The sequence below is a fragment of the Solenopsis invicta genome, chromosome 4 (assembly GCF_016802725.1).
Source record: "Solenopsis invicta isolate M01_SB chromosome 4, UNIL_Sinv_3.0, whole genome shotgun sequence".
In the NCBI taxonomy this organism is placed as follows: Eukaryota; Metazoa; Arthropoda; class Insecta; order Hymenoptera; family Formicidae; genus Solenopsis; species Solenopsis invicta.
The window spans coordinates 28,708,333-28,728,554 of record NC_052667.1 but is presented as its reverse complement, the minus strand read 5'-3'; the positions used below and the strand labels follow the sequence as shown (position 1 = coordinate 28,728,554).

The window sequence follows — 20,222 nt, the reverse complement described above, 5'->3', positions numbered from 1 at the left end:
CAAAGCTGAAAGCCGATTTCGTAAACGGAACGGAGCTAAATTATTTATGAGAAAGACACACGCGCACGCTTTATTGCTGATCGATATTATTCGGCTCGCATCGGTCGCCACGATATATCATGAATAATTTAAGCCTGACTAAACTTTTCTCGATGCTCTCAAAAACTTGTAAATATTACCGTCTGTGGAAAACATCATTTGCCTAATTGATATTCTTTATAAACGCTCCCAATTTATTAATTCAATTAATTTGACATTTAAATATTTATCAATATTCCATTCGAATAAAGCACTTTTGTGGATTTTAAAAATCTATGTTTGCACGACTGCTCTGCGTCAAAATTCCTTAGTCTGTTAGATCTTCCCTTTGAGAGGCAGAGTTAATAAGATGATCAAAGCCATAAACCATGTGTCACATAATTTTAAGTGCATGCATGCGTGTATGTGTGTGTGTCCGTGCTAAATTACTAGACGCAACCAATTGAGAATTTGTAACATCTGTATCTTAGAATAGTTGGAAATTAATCGAGAATTATGTTTGATTTTCAATTTTTGTTTATCAGAGTACAAGGCGTATTTGTTTGCGCCTACAGCCCGCACCCTTCTCTACTACTAGACGAATGTTTCAATGTTTCCCATAGATATGGGGACACGCGATGTGTATGAGTCGTTTGTCAGCTGGTCGATATTCGGCCACTGCCGCCGCCGTTCAGAACGCGAACACCACGTTGCCATGCAACGGCTGACTGACTGACTGACTGACTGACTGACTGACTGGCTGGCTGGCTGGCTGGCTGGCTGGCTGGCTGGCTGGCTGGCTGGCTGGCTGGCTGGCTGGATGGATGGCTGGATGGCTGGATGGCTGGTCGTTTGACTGGCCTTGCACGCACCCTCACGCATTACTCACTCTTGCAACCGCCGCGAGAGGAGAGATCTATGTGTGTGACGTCATGCAGAGTGCGTGGCACAGGACGTTTTACAATTTGGGTCAAGAGGGAGAGATTGGTCATTTAACTCGAGCACGCTACGTAGCCCCCTGTGTGCATCAAACGTGATTTGTCGGACAAGCCGATTTTTCTCGTCTCAGATGCATCTCGCATCTACTCGCAAACTTTCGTCAATTTTTCGGGTAACATAGAAAATAATCACGATCGGTATTTTAGCAACACAAAAGTACAAGAAAATTTTCACGATAATATTTGGTTTTAATTCGTTCGATAAAATATTCGATTAATTTTCAGATTTGATATGCACGAACAACTCGAAGAATCATTTTCATTTTTTATCATTTCTAATAAATTTTTTCACTTTTTTTTACATGTTATTATATATATATTTAAATATCAATGTCGAAAGAATAAATTTTTCTCATGCATTTATGATATTAAACTTGCGCGAGTCCCACATATATCTTAGGATAAACGAGTAATTTGAAAGAATATATTACCCAACAATTAGAGGCACGCAATTAAATAGTATTACGCAAAAAGTAAATAACGTGCAGCTTCGAATAAATTGTAAAACGCAGACGAGTCTCAAATGTCATTATTTGTTTCCGTTACCTTAACTCAATTTTATGTAACATCATTCAGTTAAAAATACCCGAGAGACGCAATTTACTTGATAATATCTCGATTAAAAATCTGTAAAAATTTCGCGTCGTTTCGCATTCCTCGAAGAAATTGAAGCACGTGACTTGTTAAAGCGCGATTTATCGATCAGATGTTTTCGCAATTCACGTGATTGATGGCGAACGTCTACTAAAAATGTAATCAAAATTTTTAACAAATCTTTAACGACAATAACGAAATAACGCAAGTAAGACAATGTTAATTAAAGAGATTTGATTCGAGCGATTTCGAAAGGTTGAATAAACAAATATGATCGCGTACGCAAAGTACATTTTACATGCTGTATGTGTAACGATAATGAATGAACTTAAAAAAAGTGTGCAAGCAAACTCAATCGATTCAAGTTTCCAATTAATTTACGTAATACTCCTACACGTAAGCAAACGAACATCATTTATATAATTCACGATGCTTCCTTCAAAGGGAAAATATTTTGTAAAACTACATACAGTTTTTCTAATAAAAGATAATAACCATGAAAGATTTAAACAAAAATTGTTTAATCTTGTGTAATGTAGGAAAGTAAAAGGATCTAATACAGCCAATTAAGGTAGTAGATCGAAATTGTTATGAGAACAGTCGTGGTGTGCCAAGTACTAGGAGAACGAACGATCCTGAGTTAAAATCTCAGAATCAGTCCGTTTAGTTTTTCTTATTCCTACAGTAATGTAAACGTTCATTTTGTGTAAAAAATGTGTATAGATGTATCGATGTACAATATGTTATCACATTCATATATAATTAATATTTATTAAAACGCATTTTGATAAGTTTCTCACACAATGCTAGTAATCAATAAGATTATCAATTATAAGAATTACATATAACATATGTAATTTAAAAAATGCATGTAATAGAAATGTATAAATTATTAAAGATTATTGAGGATAGGAGAGTCTCGAGTATTAGAGACAGTCGAAAAGTTAATTGTCAAAGTTTTTCCTAGATATGACTCGTAAGAAACGAATAATTAAAGAGTCAACCGCGCGCGCGCGCGCGCGCACACAGACAAAAACACACACACAAACACACACACAGACGCGTATTCATCTATTTTGTAAAAGAATGTATCTTCGGTACTCGACAAATTCGGAATGTTTCCGCTTTAATTATATTTCTCATTTCTGTCTGGCATATCTATTTACGTGAAGAATTGTGTCACCGCGAACTGTGTCTCGCTCCTCTGATTCAATCTCATTCTAAATTAAACTTGGCCAACTCATTTTTTCAATTACCGCAATCCAATTATTCCACCATCTGACGAGCCGCGTAAATGACTCATGGATTATTCAATACGGGCTGTGGGCTGTAGAACGCCTTCGAATGGAATATCGCGAAATATTTTGAGGGCATCCACGGAATTAAAATCAAGAAACAGACATTGAAATCCATTTCGACTAGGAGATTACAGATACAGAAACGTGAGAATGATCTCTTGGACAATGGAAATGCGAAAATCGGTACGAAACGTGCTTTACTCTTTTTTCGCCATGTCCGTGATATTTATAGTGCAAATTGAATTCATTGAGATTACACCTCTGTAAAAGTATGAACAAACTTTGAAAATCCGTTTCTGTCGATACTTATCCGCAATGCTGCGCGACGTGATGCGACGAGCGCGGGTCGAGGTTCTGTGATTAAAATTGGATTTTCGTCTATTCTCGTCCGGCCGTCCCTGAAAGTCTTTGAGACATTGAATGTATTTATGGCATAGCCGTTAGAAGATGCTCTGCCTCTGTCGGTCTGCCCCCCCCCTCTCTCTCTCTCTCTCTCACTTGTATCGTCTCATCTGACGCATTTTCACTGCATACGAGCGAGGCGGAACGATTGACATATGAGTAAGCAGTTGAATGCATACGTTCGATTCATCAATAAATATGTGTACCTACACGTCAAAGAAAAGAAAGATTAATTCGACGCAACGCGTTTCCGTACATATTCCGTATTGACCTAGTGACGTGTCGGTTTCTGTTGCTTTACACTTTATCCAATAGATTCATTTTTATTCACTTTGAAACACCATATTTATCTAAAAGTATTATCATCTTTATGCGATTTTCCTCAATGCACTTTAGCCATTAGCCACACACACACACACACACACACACACGCGCGCGCGCGCGTATGTATATATCGCATATATCGCGATAAAACACAGAGACTTTTTTGAAAGGTGTTCCCAAGATTAACCACGCGATTACATGTTTTAAATTCATCGCATACAAATTTACATAAGAGCATTAGCGTATACAGAAGCGCATAATTAATAAGACACAGCATAGAAACTCATTACAACACATGATAGGAATTTACATTCTCTTGGCCCTAAATGCTTTTATGTAGATCGGTATATGCAATGGCCTCATATGTTTCGCAAATTGCATTTTGGATTATCCTCCATACTGAAATTTTGCAATTTATATGGATCGCATGTGTTAGCGTGTCATGGAAATTTTCGCAACACGATTTTCTCACAACAACCGACACGCGATCGAGTTAACGCGCTTATTGACACAACATCGTCTATCTCGAGAGCGACATACGAATCGATTTTTCTTCTTTGCCTTGACATTCTTAACGTTTTTATATGCCACTGAGAAATTGTCATTATAAACCACGCGATCGGACAAGATTCAACCCTGACAATTCAGCGCCGTAACCCACCTTTGACAAATTATTTCTTTCTACTGAAAATAGTGAGACATATTTTATAAAATACGAGTATATTCTGTCGGTGCAAAAATTCTCCTTTTTCAAGTTTACTTGTCAGTTTACTTGTATTTCTTATCCTTTCAGTTACAAAAACTGATATAATATATGTGTAAAGTTTCTCCTTATGACATAAGAACAAGGACAAACGCGATAAAATAACACGAGTTTTCTGAGGTTGTTTATTAAATCTATTATCTAAATGGATCTATGTCGAAGACGCAACGTGTACAAAATGAAGGAAAAAAATACGACGCGTAGATACAACTCATGCACAATACTTTCAACGAGTTTCCTCGACTACTCATTCATCACATGCGAGAATTTTAACTGGAGATGCAAACCAAACTACGCGAAATTAAATCATCTGGAATTTGATTAAAATGTAATCAAAATTAGATTCTGAAAATAATTATTTGAAATAAAAATTAATTTTAACTCAATTTAATTTTTTACTCAAATGTAAATTTTTCAACAAAAATTAAATATTGTTACATATGTATCCTCTTTTTTTTATATCTAAATTAAAATCACAACAAGGTATAACAAAAATTATTGAAAAATTTTAAAAACAAAAATTAGAAAGGAAATCTAAATAACATTTTGTAATCGAAGACAAAAAATCTACTTCGACTTGTATCTCCGTTAAAAATTCCCAGTTATCTATGTATTCATCTATTGGATAAAGAAAGATGTCGATAGAGAAAACATGCCGACGCATACACTTGCGCGCAATCGTTCGTATTCTTTTTCTATACGACACCGGTACGCGACCGGTTCGTGCTAGTTCATTTTAGTTTCGCGATCGAATCAAGTTTGAAATAGGAAAGAGGGGAATCGCACATAATCCCACAGACGCAGTGAATATCAAGAGAGAACGAGAGAAAGATGCCGTGCATCGTACATCTACGATTAAAACTACATTTCGTTATCTATGATAAGAAACGATAATCGATGGTAAGATTCCATATAACACAATGCGCTACAAAAAACTAAATTCTTCCAATTTTTTTTTCCAAAGATTATGACTGTTACAAAAAAAAAATTCAAAGAGAATCATATTTGGATAAATAAAATGCTTCAAAAAAGATTTGACTAAGGTTTCCTCTTAAATAAACATGAGGAAAATATTTGTTTAATAGATATATAAAGAACAAAAGTAATTTTTACGTATGATTTCTTGATCAATATTTAAGATAAAAAACTTTCAGTTTTCTATCTTTCTTCAGGAAAACAATGAAAGCGTAAAACTCTTGAAAAAAATCGATTCGTTATATAATATCGTTGCAAAATGTTTTCAACGATTATAAAAAGTTAGATTCTATCTTTAAACAGACTTATCGTGTGTTAAGTTAATAAAAGAATTTTCAAAACATTAAATATCCAGTAAGCGAATATTTAAGAAAGCAATATCCTAATTTGCTTGAGCATTTAGTACGCTTTTATAGTTATGAAATCGATATATTCGATCATATACATATAAACACATACACCACATTCAAACCAACGTGTAAAAGTTCATTGATAAGTTTGACAAGTTCCACTTTTATCTTGTAAGAATACAAGTGTTCTTATGAATAAATCTCTTTTGTCACTACTATAAAAAAATTCTTAATTTAATGTATATTCATATTATTATTTAAATTATATCAATTCAATCATATTCAATTTTTATAGAAACATACAGGGAAAGAACAGTTTTGCTATAATACGGATTTGAAAATAATTATGTTGTAAAATGTTTAACTCGGTTGCAAGTGCGTCAAAACTGTTTGCAGCAACATTATCATGCTTGTGGGCGTCCTACATAATTTTTTTGATGGCCCAAAATAACATTATTTTCTAATCTGTATGTAACTAAATTTTTAGATGCTGCAGTAAAATTGTTCTTTCCGTGTAATTTAGGTTAAAGAAATTCTTATTCCGTTTCAAAAGATATACATTTTTTTTCAATTCTTTCTCTGACTCGGTCATTTCAAAAGAGCTAGAAGAAAGTCTTAAACGGAAGTCTTCGAGACAGCAATTAAATCCGATGGATCACAATTGGATTAACAGATTTGGAACTCGGAGAAATAAAACGATAAGCTTAATCTATTATCTTTAGCTTAAATTTTATCTTGATTCTCAACACTAGAATAAGAATTGAAATAAGTTTTAATTAATATCAACATGATGTTAATTCGAAAACAGACGAGTTTACATCGCTTTGCTAAATAACTCTTACACGTGCTGAGTTATATAAAATTTTATTGCAAAATTTCCGGACTCATCTTTAACTTTGATAACTCGTGCGATGGAGCATAAATGAGTCGTCGTGTGTACTCTTACTGGCTAAAATAACAATGTAACTAAAAAAATTATTTTCAGAAAAACAAACGAATAGACTGAAAATTGAAAGCTAAATCGAGTAGAAGCAATAAACCTCAGGCCTCAAGGACAGTATATTGATTAGATCAAAAATATCTTGTTATTAATAATCGAAATTAGCAAAATAAACGGAAAAGAAAAACGTTTGCATTCACGAGTCAACAATCGCTATCCACTTCCGACTAAATTCCAATCCTTTTACATTAAAGCGAACCTTTTTTCTGTAAATCATATTTATCCTGCAATGTCGTTCCAATCTTCTTAGAATGTACACGTTTCGAGCAGCCACGTGTGAAATCTTTCCACCAAAATAACATTTTATTAGTCTGGAAATAAATGTAATAAGATAAAGAGCTAAGCGGAAGCGAAAGAAAATACAAGAGACCTTCCAATTTAGTATCGAGCATTTTATTTCCAGATAGGACTTGCGCTCTGAACTGACGGCCCTTAAATATACCATAGATATCGATCCAGCCAATGGTCGAGTTTCGTTTCAGTTGAAAGCTGGTGTGCTATTCCGAGAATGTTATTCAGAAATAGCGACCGAATCGTCGCCGATATTACCAAAGTGAATCGAAGTAAATTAAAGCAAATGGAATTAAGTCGGAAGTTAAATATCGTTGACTCGTTGAAAGCAAATCTTTCTACCTGCAAGTCGCAAGTTCGATATCTGAAATCAATAGATATTCATCGATGAAATGGAAAAACGCACACGTGTCATGGAGAAATGTGTAATGGAATCGAGTGATGATGTTACGAATGATGACGACGATCAGCGATGAAAACGAGACGAATATAAGGGCCAAGTTCGAAGAAAAGTTCACCCCCGCTTCGTCGCGATCGATTCTCTTCGACGATGAGTGGCACCAACAATTGCCATGCGAGGAGAAGTGTACGTACGAGAAATTCGGCCGACACGTGATGCCGATCGAAATGTCAGGTAAACTGTGAGTGAATCAACGGATAGATATGCTCCGAATCGGTCATAATTTCGGCAATGTATTTCCCGGCAATGTAATGAGCGTGAAGCTGGCAGCCAGACCTAGCAGCCAGCCAGGGACGAATAGGGTGCCGGGGCCCCGTAAATAAAAAGTGATTAGAATTACAAAAAAACAATTGTTAGCCAATGTTACGCTCAAAGTAATAACAGATACGCCATTATTTCAAAGACAAACCATTGTATTAGTAATAAAATAAAATAAACTAATTATTTAACAGTTAGATATGATAACAGTAAATACCAAAGACAAACGCATACCCGTAGAGAGTCAAAAAAAATCACAGACACATCTCTCAATGGGCATAAAACGACGGAGTAGCGACCGAAGCGATGACGGCCCTTATTGTTTATTTAAAAAATTAACAATTTTTAAATAAACAATAAGGGCCGTCATCGCTTCGGTCGCTACTCCGTCGTTTTATGCTCATTGAGAGATGTGTCTGTGATTTTTTTCAACTCTCTACGGATATGCGTACGCCTTGGCTGCTACTTGAGTGAAATTGTTAATTAATTTTTTAAATAAACAATAAGGGCCGTCATCGCTTCGGTCGCTACTCCGTCGTTTTATGCTCATTGAGAGATGTGTCTGTGATTTTTTTTGACTCTCTACGGGTATGCGTTTGTCTTTGGTATTTACTGTTATCATATCTAACTGTTAAATAATTAGTTTATTTTATTTTATTACTAATACAATGGTTTGTCTTTGAAATAATGGCGTATCTGTTATTACTTTGAGCGTAACATTGGCTAACAATTGTTTTTTTTGTAATTCTAATCACTTTTTATTTACGGGGCCCCGGCACCCTATTCGTCCCTGGCTGGCTGCTAGGTCTGGCTGCCAGCTTCACGCTCATGGCAATGTATGTCACAAAAAAGGTATAGGCGAGATGTTTTTATACAATTAGACAATAAGATATTATTCTAGCAAGAAAGATGTTAACTGCCATTAATATTTGTAACGCCGGAAGCGAGACTTTTTAAATCAAGTAAGCTTTACAAGATTAAATGTTGCAAGAAAAATCCCTCCCTCCCCCCTCCTCGTACATCCAAGGGTTAAGCACCCAACGAAGCCTCAGAACAGACATCGGACAGTCACTGAAATCCTGAACGATCCGGATAATACCGGATACCTCTGGCAAGGCTATCCAGAAAACAACCTATCTTGCTGTCCATATTCCAGCATACTTGTTTTCACTCGCGACTCTTTCGTCTCTGTCCTACACTCTAATTGTATTAGCAATGTATATTTATAAAATATACATTGCTACTAAATTTTCAAATTATCTATTCAGTGAACAGTTGACTGTGCGATATTTGTATAAATAATACTTTTCTACCTTTCGTCGAATTACAAGTTATGCCATTCTTTTACGATGCTAAAAATTAATACTGTCATTAATCGTCGTCGTTTGACAGTATTACCCAAGACATGGATCATAATATTCATCTTGGAAGGTACTGAATCACTTTAACGATAAGCATAAGAAAAAAACATCATTTGAATCTGACTCTAATGAAACGTCCCAACGTCTTTACCGCACTTATTACCGTAATAGATAACGTCGAATAAAAAGTGGATGATTTTCTAACATTGCGGAAGAATGATAAGAGATGCTCGCTACCTCGATGCTAAGATATGAAAGCGCGAATGAATTCGTATAACTCAAATACAATGTAACAGTTTAATTCTGGTTGGCGTGTGGTTGGCGTGTGGTTGGCGTGTGGTAACTCAAAAACAAGAGTAATTTATGTACACGCTAAATTAGTATAAACTATTAAAATTTGCATGTATTACAATTTGTCAAAAGTATGCATGAAATGGAATTTCTGAAGAAATACCAGAGAATCCGAGTATATAATAGAAAACTATTACTATATTTAAAGATTCATGGCGTAGATAAAAATTTATATGTGAAATTTTTTAATTGTTGAAAAAATTGAATTCAAGAATATCTTTGTACGGATTCTGAAAATGCACAAAAGGATCAAAGGTTAAACCGTTTCGCGTAAATGCAGGGAGATGTAACTCGTTCGCGGAAACGTACATAATCCCAGCTGGCCGATTCGCGGGCGCTAAACTAAACGATCGATATGCGATGATGTTTGACGAATGTTAAACATTGGCGATTCAATGTCGCGCAATACGTCACTCATGCGTAAATGACGACAACGATGACGATAATGATAAATAACGAAAAGTCGGAGACGCGGAAGTCGGTCTAAGAAGTTTCAATGAATTGGATATCGGTAAGAGTCACTTGATAGACTTTCTCAATCGAATATTATGTCTAATTGTAAGTTGCAAATTACAACTAACTACTTGTGCTATATCTGGAAACCGGCAAAAGAAGAAAGAAGAATTACGTTTATTTCGCATTCCGATACGCTATCATATCTTGGGCATTGGCCACTGAGATGGTCACGCGAGATTAAGTAGCATTCAGCCTCCTCGACTACCAACGCAACTATCTCTCGTAAGAAATGTTTGAAATAAAATCTCAGCTGAATGAAAATCAAAATTAGATATTCTATTCATGTTATAGTGAATCCAGACATAAACATGCCGGAAAGTCGTAAAAAAGTTACTAATGGAAAATCAGCAGAAAAATGCTACTGAGGAATAGGTAAAGGGGAACGAAAGGAAGAAAAACGGTGAGGAATGGTGGAGCTTCTGAATCGAGGGCGTGTCGCTCGTGTCCCTCGAGATTACACACACACACACACACACACACACACAAACTTGTTTCGACTATCTGCAAAATTACTATCATTATTTGTATTTTGGGAACTGGAATAACATATAGGTAAATGAAAAAGTACGAGTCCAGAATCTAAATATTAAACCAATCCAATTAAATCAACCCTCAATTCAGAGCTAATTCAGAGTAGTTTATCACCAAGACCTAACCTAACCGTGAAAGTTTGAACCATGCCAGAGAAAGCTCAATTGCACAGTTTTTCATAAATGTATTACGATGATAAATGATAAGTGTAACAATGCTGTAACGAGAACGGTGTATGAACCTGATAACAATGTACATTACAGTAGTATATTCTAGTAACATATTCATGAAAACTATAACGGTGTCAAAAATGAAGCCACATTAACGCAATTTTAATTTAAATTTAATAAATCGTCAATTAATCACCAGTCCAATTAATGACAAAAATTTTATATATATTAAAGAGTGAATTCAGAGACGATGAATCATTAACTAGATTGTACATAAATGATCGAAACGTCCATCTAATTAATAGATGATGTAATTTTTTGTCCGATATCAATTGCATCGGTCGAAAATGCGATTCCACCTTTTTCCAAGGAGCTTCTTACGTGCGGCACTCGGGTTCGCAGCGATTGAACTTTAGCGTGGCTCTAAAAATAACGGTCACCGTCGATCCATCCTTCCGCTACTGCCACGACGACAACGCGCATAATTAATCGATTCGTCCGAAGAAGAAGAAGCATTTCCGAGAATAAAACAACGACCGACAACGCGTTCCGAATTCATGTCCTCACCGATGATCGTCGGGGAGCACTGGATATAGGACACCCACCGGCGACGGGACGCGAAGATAAGGATTTTCCGTGAAGAGAGGCAATCTTGTGCGACCCACGGCGAGCGAGCGAGCGAGCGAACGAACGAACGAACGAACGAACGAACGAACGAACGAACGAACGAACGAACGAACGAACGAACGAACGAACGAACGAACGAACGAACGAACGAACGGATGGACGAACGAACGGACGAACGAACGAACGAACGAACGAACGAACGAACGAACGAACGAACGAACGAACGAACGAACGAACGAACGAACGAACGAACGAACGAACGAACGAACGAACGAACGAACGAACGAACGAACGAACGAACGAACGAACGAACGAACGAACGAACGAACGAACGAACGAACGAACGAACGAACGAACGAACGAACGAACGGACGGACGGACGGACGGACGGACGGACGGACGGACGGACGGACGAACGAACGAACGAACGAACGAACGAACGAACGAACGAACGAACGAACGAACGAACGAACGAACGAACGAACGAACGAACGAACGAACGAACGAACGAGCTTGCGTACGGAGCAATCTGCGCAGAAGCGCGCCGAGAAAATCACTAAGCGCTATTTGCATCAGACGGTACGATCGGAGCAAAATCTCCATCGAGCTTGCGGATCGGACGATTCTATCCTGATAATCGCGAATCAACTTTTATGATCGATACGGTGGATGCCGAACAAATTCCGGAAGAAACTCGTCTGTGCCGACATTCGGTCTGCGAGCAACTTGTCACGGACGATAAGGGTGAAAATAAGGGAGCACTTGCGGAGAATTTAAAAATCCTGTGAAAATGTCTCGACGATTAATAACGTTTCCAATTCCCCAACAGGATCATCCGTCATTCGGTTAGTAGAGCACAAGGCCGTGGAACAAACCGTGGATGATCACACGTTGACATTTAGACGAGCGGCGAGGTGTCGCGCGCGCGCGCGCGATTTTGTCGAGAGAAAAACGTCAAGCGAGGGAACTACGGCTTCGTTAGAACTAAAGTTCTAAAAACGGAGCAGCGGAAAAAGGCTACGATATAAGCACAAAGTTTATCACGTTCCACCAAGTCGCAAGAATTAAGTCGAGAGAAAGGAAGACGAGACACGAAGGGAGAAGGCATGCGCGAGATAGAAATTAGAAGAAGAGAATGATCAAGTTTCTCGCTTTCCTGATGACGGCACTAATAGAACTGATCAGTGCCAAGTTCGACGACGTGAAGCTGAGGAAAAGGAAGAGAGAGGGAAGAGAGTTAGACTAGATAACAGATACTTTCATCTAGTAAGAGAAGAAGAGACTAGAAGAGAAAAAAGAGAGAGGAAGCGTGAACCTCTCGAAACCTTTCTCACGCGCGTTACAGTTGTTGTCGCACACATTCACTCCCTTGCAATCGATCTGTTCAATTTGTGAAGAAAACTGAACCTAATTCACTGACGCAGCTACGAAAGAAGAAATTTGCGAGGCGCGCGTCACCGAAAGACTATCACTACTCGCGGGGTCTCTCTCAGTAGTGCGTTCAGTAGTGCTCGGTAGTGGCCCGATCTGTCACTCGAATCAGCTGCGCTTGACTGACAGAGACGTGTGACACCCTCCTCTCCTACTGTCTTCTTCCTTCAGCGGCAAGTTCGGTTCTCCGCCTTCTCGCGGCCGTTCGCCACCTTTTGCCTGAGCCTGACGAAAGCTCTCTTGGCTGAGTCTGTCTCGAAAGGCTCCGCGCGCGCGCGCGAGTGCGATTCGTCTCTTCAACTTGTCAAAGCGCTTCGTATAGTCGCGGCAATTAGATTATTCGTTTTTTTCTTTCTCACACACGCACATTCTCTCTTTCTCTCTCCTTCCCTCCTGGGGGCGCTCATCCTTTCGCTATTCGTTGACAAAACTCCTAAACACAAACCTTGTCATCCATGGCTGCGGCAGCGAATGGTGTTCGGTGAAAGATAGAGGATTAGCAGCGCGGCTTCGGGTGGACCAGAGACTGACTGGCGTTTCGTCGAGGACCGCCGGCATCATCGACCCGTATTCCCCACTGCCACGACACCTACCCCCGCCGTGCAGTCGCGCCTCCCTACTCTTTCCGTTCCTATGCCCGCCCTCCTCTGTTACCAACGGTGTTCAACCCGCGCGTCATGACCCATCTTACTTCTCTCTCTTTCTCTCTCGCTCTCTTCTTCTCCCTCCAACCACCCCCCGCCACTCTTTCTCCCTTCTCTTCTCTCTTTCACCCTGCTAGAATCTACACGCGCGCCTAGGGAAAATTCCCTCGTTCCCTCCTCGAATCCAGTATGTAAAATTAAGTCACGTTTGAGAACCCGAGTAGATTGAAAAAATCTAATAATTTTATTTGTCACTTAATTTCCTGTATATCATTGAAAAAAGTTTATGTGACAAAAGGTCATATGCCATATTGTATCTTGATCGCACCGGACAAATATACAAATCTTTTCTAAGTATTCGCAAATTGTTGATGAACCACCAGTTATACTTCTCTAACAAAGTTTACAGAGCATTCGATTTAACTCTTACTCGGGAAATATTCGTTCTTTCCCGTTTCTTCTTCAAACGCTTCGTTCGATGACCAATAAATTCTATTTGTCAACCGGAAATTCTGTTTGCCACGCGCGCGAGCAAGGAGAAAAAAAAATTCATTCAATTGCAGATCTCTATCAATGGTAAAAGCTCGATGATAACTGTAGAGGAAGTAACAAATATCCATTCCAATTAGCAATTTACCTAGAACCTAGTGCGCGTTCGCCACCCAACAGGGCTTGCCAGCCCCGCGACTCGCTTGCGGGCACCCCCTCGGCCCCCTACTTGCCTGCCTCGTACCCCTCGTGTTCCACTCTGCGGTCGTAACAACACCCGTTCGCCGGCAAACCCAGTTGCGCGCGCAACCCGTTCGCCAACCCGTTCGCTCTTTGTCGCGATGCTACCGCCGTGCAACGTCGTCGGTCCGCGCCCCCAAAACGACAAAGCGCAAGCTCCCCATAGCCGGTGGTTCTCATCCAAGTCGCCGCACCTCGACCTACAGGAATTCCACATATTCGATGGAATTTAGAGCAAAAATGGATCCGGTCAAGATTACCCATGGATCACGGACGAAAGCCGATTAGGGCGTATCTAATATATCTGGATGTGTGTGTGTGTGTGTGTGTGTGTGTGTGTGTGCGCGTGCGTGTGTGTGTGTATAAAGGGAGGAAGAAGGAATCGGAGCTTCTTATTCTTCAGCGAAAAATTGATTCGACCATGTCGACAAATGCTATAATAATTTTTCGGAGAAACGGAAATGGGAATAGACTTTATCAAGATTGTCGGTTTATACCGATATAGTACGATCGGTTTAGTAAGATGAGAAAAGGAGATGATCTGGATTATTTTATTTGACAGGCTAAAAAAGATCGCTCCCCTTAGGAAAATTTTACCAAAAAGATTAAGACCTTAACTGGCAAATTAACTGCGTTAAGTAGAAGGTAAGAAGAGGTAATTTGAATAAAGGAAAATGATGCTGAACGCTTCGCATTGGTTAATGATGATTCTGATACATTGTGAATGAGCTAAATGGCGATAACAGATAACCCACTTATTGTAATGTAGTACACTGATGTTAAACGATAAAATTTATCTAAATGTTCCGTCGAATACAAGCTGTTATCGAAAAGTAAATATACAAAAGTGTGTATTACTTTTTCATGAAAGAAAGCTTATATGCTAAAGAGAAACGAGTTCGTCAAAATAATTCGTTTCGTCACACAAAGCTTCTCAGAAAGATTTGTGTTATATTTAATCTATTCTACTTTTGATCGGACGTGTATTAGTTTTGATATTAAATAATTAGAAATATATTCTGACTTTTGCTCCAACTCTTTCTCCAAAAAGAAATTGCATAATTGTATAGTAAAATGTTATAAAAGATGAACCCAAAGTTTCATACGCTCTTCCTTATTCTAGCGCTGGAAAGCTTGAGCCTAGATTGTATCTTTAATTAATACAAATGCGAGCGTGATTCTTCTCTTAATGAAGCTAGATACGAGGCACTGTATTTTGGCGATGTACAATAAATAATCTAGGTAAACTCGTGATTCGCGAGATGAGTTAACACTAAATTACTAAACGCTGAGATCGATTTTTGTAATATTCATAATAGAAAAAGAGTATCTAACATTTCAATACTCAAATATAATTTTTAGGAATAAAATACATATATAAAAAATATCTCTACATTAAAATGCAACATATCGTTGTAAGTCGGTAAGAGCTCCAAAGCTCGTATATGCAAGTTCTTCAAATCCGAGTCTTGGCTCGTCGTCATCGAGACTCACTCTCGCAATCAGACAAGTTGAGAGCCATCGCGGGCTACGATCTGTGCTACTGGGCTACGCGTTCGCGTCAGACGGGCGCTTCGCCCGACCGCCCAACCGACCGCCCGACCGACCGACCGACCGACCGACCGACCGACTCTACTGCTGCTCATCCCGTTGTCTCTCTTTCTTTCACGCTTGTTTAGTCTGTTTCGTGTCGTCGTCTCGTCTCTCTCGCCTCTCTCGCCGAGATAGGTACGAGGTGTGTTCAAAAAGTATCGCGAATTTTGAATTTTCACGCGTTACGTATATTCGAATTTCGATCTTTTTGTGGCGTTATGTTGGTACTCATGTCTCTCACTTATGCCGACAAGCTCGGCCATTTTGAATGTTCACTTAATTGTTGACAGCTGCTTTGCTTGCACGTGTTTTGGATCGTCTTCGATTTTTACCTATTCAAAAAAATGGATCAAAGAACCTGTATCAAATTTTGTGTGAAAAACGAAATTAAGTGCGCGGATGCATTCCGAATGTTGACTGTGGCATACGGAGAAGCTACCTTGGACCGAAGCAACGTTTATCGGTGGTACAAAATGTTCTCAGAAGGCCGAGAAGATGTGAACGACGAAGAGCGTGCCGGACGCCCGAGCACTTCAACAACAGACGAAAAAATTAATGAAGTGGAGAAAATGGTATTGGCTAATCGTCGAATCACCGTTAGAGAAGTTGCTGAGGACCTAAACATATCGATTGGCTCGTGCCATTCGATTTTTATCAATGATTTGGGCATGAGACGGGTCGCCGCGAAATTCGTACCAAACGCCCCTGCTCACACATCGTTGCTTGTGCGCGACTTTTTGGCCAAAAACAACACACTAATGATGCCGCAGCCACCGTATTCCCCAGATCTGGCCCCCTGTGACTTCTTCTTGTTCCCTAAACTGAAGAGGCCCATGAAAGGACGACGTTAGGCTACGCTTGACGAGATAAAGACGGAATCGAAGGAGGAGCTGAACAAGATAAAAAAAAATGATTTTTTGAAGTGCTTCGAAGATTGGAAAAACCGTTGGCACAAGTGTATAATATCTCATGGGGATTACTTTGAAGGGGACAAAATAGATATTCATGAATAAATAAATAATTTTTGAAAAAACACAAAATTCGCGATACTTTTTGAACACACCTCGTATACGCGTTACGTTATGAGGCAAGTTTCAACTTCCAAGGGTGGTATTTCCGCCCTTATTCAGGACACACCGCGTTCACGTGGAAGAAACGAGAGGAAAGCGAGTTCTCCTACTTTCTTCATATCGAACCCTAAGAGCACTTGATACCATACCTAGGCAAAAAGTTTTCGCAACTTTACGATCATGTTAAAGATGCATAGCACCCTCCCTATAATACAGCAAGGAGCAAGCACTTGAGAATTGTTTCATAGAATCAAAATCGATTATTCTTTAACACAAAACTTGGAGATATCGATCGCTTCTCTCGAGTAACTTTATATAGTTTTTGTATATACAACTTGTACAGTTTTAAGATTCGCAGACTATTCGAAAAAGGATAGAGAGAGAGAGAGAGAGAGAGAGAGAGACTACTTTAAAAGATAGGAAGAAAATCTAACGTTAAAAACTGACAAATTGAAACTTTTTCAGATAAAATTGCCAACAGTTTTCCCTGTGTCATATGAAAAGCTATTCGCTATTGTCCCATTTACAGGTTACAATGGGATTTCGTCACTCGATACTTGCAAAAATATTAATAAAACGATTACAAATATCAATATAAATTTATCTTTAATTCCTCGGCGTATATTTGTTAAAGAAAAATTAATAGCAATTTATTAAGCTCAGCGAAGATTCGATTTCACGTTACATCGGACAAATATCGTTAATGTTTATGAACTTGCTGCAAGAGTTCCAGGGGAAGGGATAAACGATAATTGGCAGCGACTATTTGTCAAATGGTAACGTCAAGTCTCGCATTCAGACGTCGCGTCTTTGCGATGAATCATCTCATTATTCGAATTACCGGGTAATTACCTCCGTCATCGCCGTCAGCCGTGGATCCGTTATGATATAGAAATCCACGAGTATATAGAGTGCGAGATAAATTTAACGAGCGTGTTAACGATCGACGAAAAAATGATTTCAATTGGAGATTGAATTTAAAGAGCATTAATTGCCTATTAAATAAATTTCGTACGTATATTCGATTGGTTTGTTAGCTCGCATCTCAAGTTGTACTCTTTAGAAGCACAATGTAATTATTGTCGCAACATTCTCGAAAGTTTGATCGCTCGACAAGTTGCTGCCGTAAAAAATATCGACCAATTATATATTTATGGCAGAAAGGCGCCAGAGCGTTGCGGTTTTTTCTCGTTCTAAGAGAAGCGAAGCTTTTAAAACTTCTAAATGGGCCGCGCGCGCATTCGGTGCGTTCGTCGGTTTATGCTCAAGGTTTTTACCACTCTCATTTCGTCATCACCGACAAAGAGTCACCGTATAGGTCACGGGTTGTCGTAAATAAAAAATGAAATGGAGAGGAATAAAATCGCGATCGACCTAGAAAAGGAAAAAAAAGGGAGACTACACGCTGCGAAAAGAAAGCTCGGCCAGCGGAAAGAACGGACAGAAAATGAGCGGGGGAGATGGGACAAAAAAATTGCCGCGTGACATTATGAAGGCGTTCGATTGTCAATAATCCGATAGCAAGCTTTCCGAGTCAAAGGGCTAACGTTCGCCTCCTTCACGTCACCTGACACGGATTTATTCGTGTACAGAAGTACTTGCGCACGTATAATAATAACAATATGAAATAAATAACGTTTGACAATATTTGATGAAAGAAAATAAAATCAAAATGTCAATATTCGAAATGAGCATGTTCATCTAAGTCATCCATAAAAATAAAAGTTAAAGTGACAAAGTCACAAATATCGATAGCTATAACATCCTTTTTTTCTCCCCCCCCCCCCCATAATTAATTTAGTAAAACAGTGATCACTTTTATACTAAAGTCACTGACATGATAGCTAGTTTTGATCTGAAAGACTAGAAATTGCTATTTCAATATGCCAATACGGTCAATAGCGTGATCCCAACATACCGGAACATGCATCATCTTTACTCTCGTACGCTTTCCTATTCCAAATTCAATGTGTGAAAATTTCAAAGTAACTTTCTGTAAGTGTCAAAATTCCTCCTCCAATACCTATGTATACAAGTAATGAAGAAGAGTAGCTTTTTGGTTCGAGTCAACATATCGACAATAACGTCTGAGTAAACAAAAGCTTAAAAGGAAAGAAATGCAATAGCTACAACATTTATTCGCATCGTCAAAGGAGGAAATGTCCAATTGACACGCGTTTCGACTTTCGATTAATATAAAGATCAATCCGGTCAAAAATAGCGAAATATCAGCTCCCAACTCTCTCGGTCCCGACTTTCTGGCGCAGACGGATTTTTCGGGGTTTTACGACCCGAATATTTATAAACAACTGACGAAAGACCTGAAACGCATGTATATCTCGTGACGTGATCAAAATGACGAGCATCGATAACGAGAGCGGTTCGATATTACATCAATGAGATTCCATCGTCAGTGACGTCAATGTCAGCGGTTCCAGGCTCTCGACCGTGTTTACACGCGATCCATTTCTCTTTTTATCCTGTCTTCCATCTAGCCGATTGCGTTACAAAAAACAGTAAGGTGCTTATAATATTAGACGATAACTGAGGTTAAACGGCATAAATTATCACGTTCAAATATGCGCCACATCGCAACATTGACATTTCATACCATTTCGAAGAATATAATAGTTTTAGACCTTCACTAATAAAATTAGGAGCAATTGTTCTGTACCGGCACGTTCTCTAATCCACGATTCAACGTTATACGAATCTTGTAGTTGAGTGAAATTTATGCTGTGTAATTTAAAAAATAAAAAAAAGAGAAAAAACTTGTTTGTATCCGCAAGCAGATATTTAGTGCTTATTTTGTTCTCGTATGCTTTTGTAATAATGTCATTCAATGTTTTTCTTCGTTAAATTATTTGTGGACAAATATCAATTCTGATAAAGACAAAAGCTGATTGAAATCAATAAGAATAACGAAGAGTATTCGCGGCCCGATTCCGATAAGATAAATCTGGACTATCGATAGCAGATGGTCCGGATGTGGTTGATCGTCCGCACATATTATCGCGGTAGTTACAATTGCATTGGCGTCGATTTCGTATCAATTAGGAAGGGTGCGATTAAGATGCGATTTATCGCACCTTAAATTGCTCGTCGCTCGATTGTAAATTAAGAAGATGGAAGAATAAAAGACAAAAATAACGAAAAATAGCGAGTTATCGGCCCAATTGGATTCTACTGTTGCGTGTGAATTATCCGCCAATTGCGATTCACGTGATTTAGTTTATGACGTGTGTGCATTTCACGGAAATAATTCATTAAAAACAATTATACACAATCGAATGAAAAAAACCATGTCATACCATTCGATAGATAGAAAAAGATAAAAGTAAAAAAATACGATGTCTTATTATTATTATTATTATCATCATCATCGATGGAATTTCGTAATTGCATGCGACTCGTCATATACATATAGTCATATACATACTGACACTGTCAGTACTAATTTCCCAAGTT

General features: G+C 38.6%; 1 protein-coding gene across 6 annotated transcripts in view; it reads right to left on the bottom strand.

Annotated features, from left to right (window-relative positions):
- LOC105200410 (sodium/potassium-transporting ATPase subunit alpha) overlaps positions 1–20,222 on the bottom strand; it is a 62,272-nt gene that overhangs the window by 26,239 nt on the left and 15,811 nt on the right. The window contains exon 1 of one of the 6 annotated variants that reach the window (XM_039448496.1): positions 13,164–13,320. The exons of 4 other annotated variants lie outside the window; for them this stretch is intronic. In XM_039448496.1, coding sequence (XP_039304430.1) covers positions 13,164–13,175 — 12 coding nt within the window. In that variant the 5' untranslated portion in view covers positions 13,176–13,320. Of the gene's footprint in view, positions 1–13,163; positions 13,321–20,222 lie in introns of those variants that run through there. One more of the 6 variants, XM_039448494.1, reaches the window with a different exon arrangement.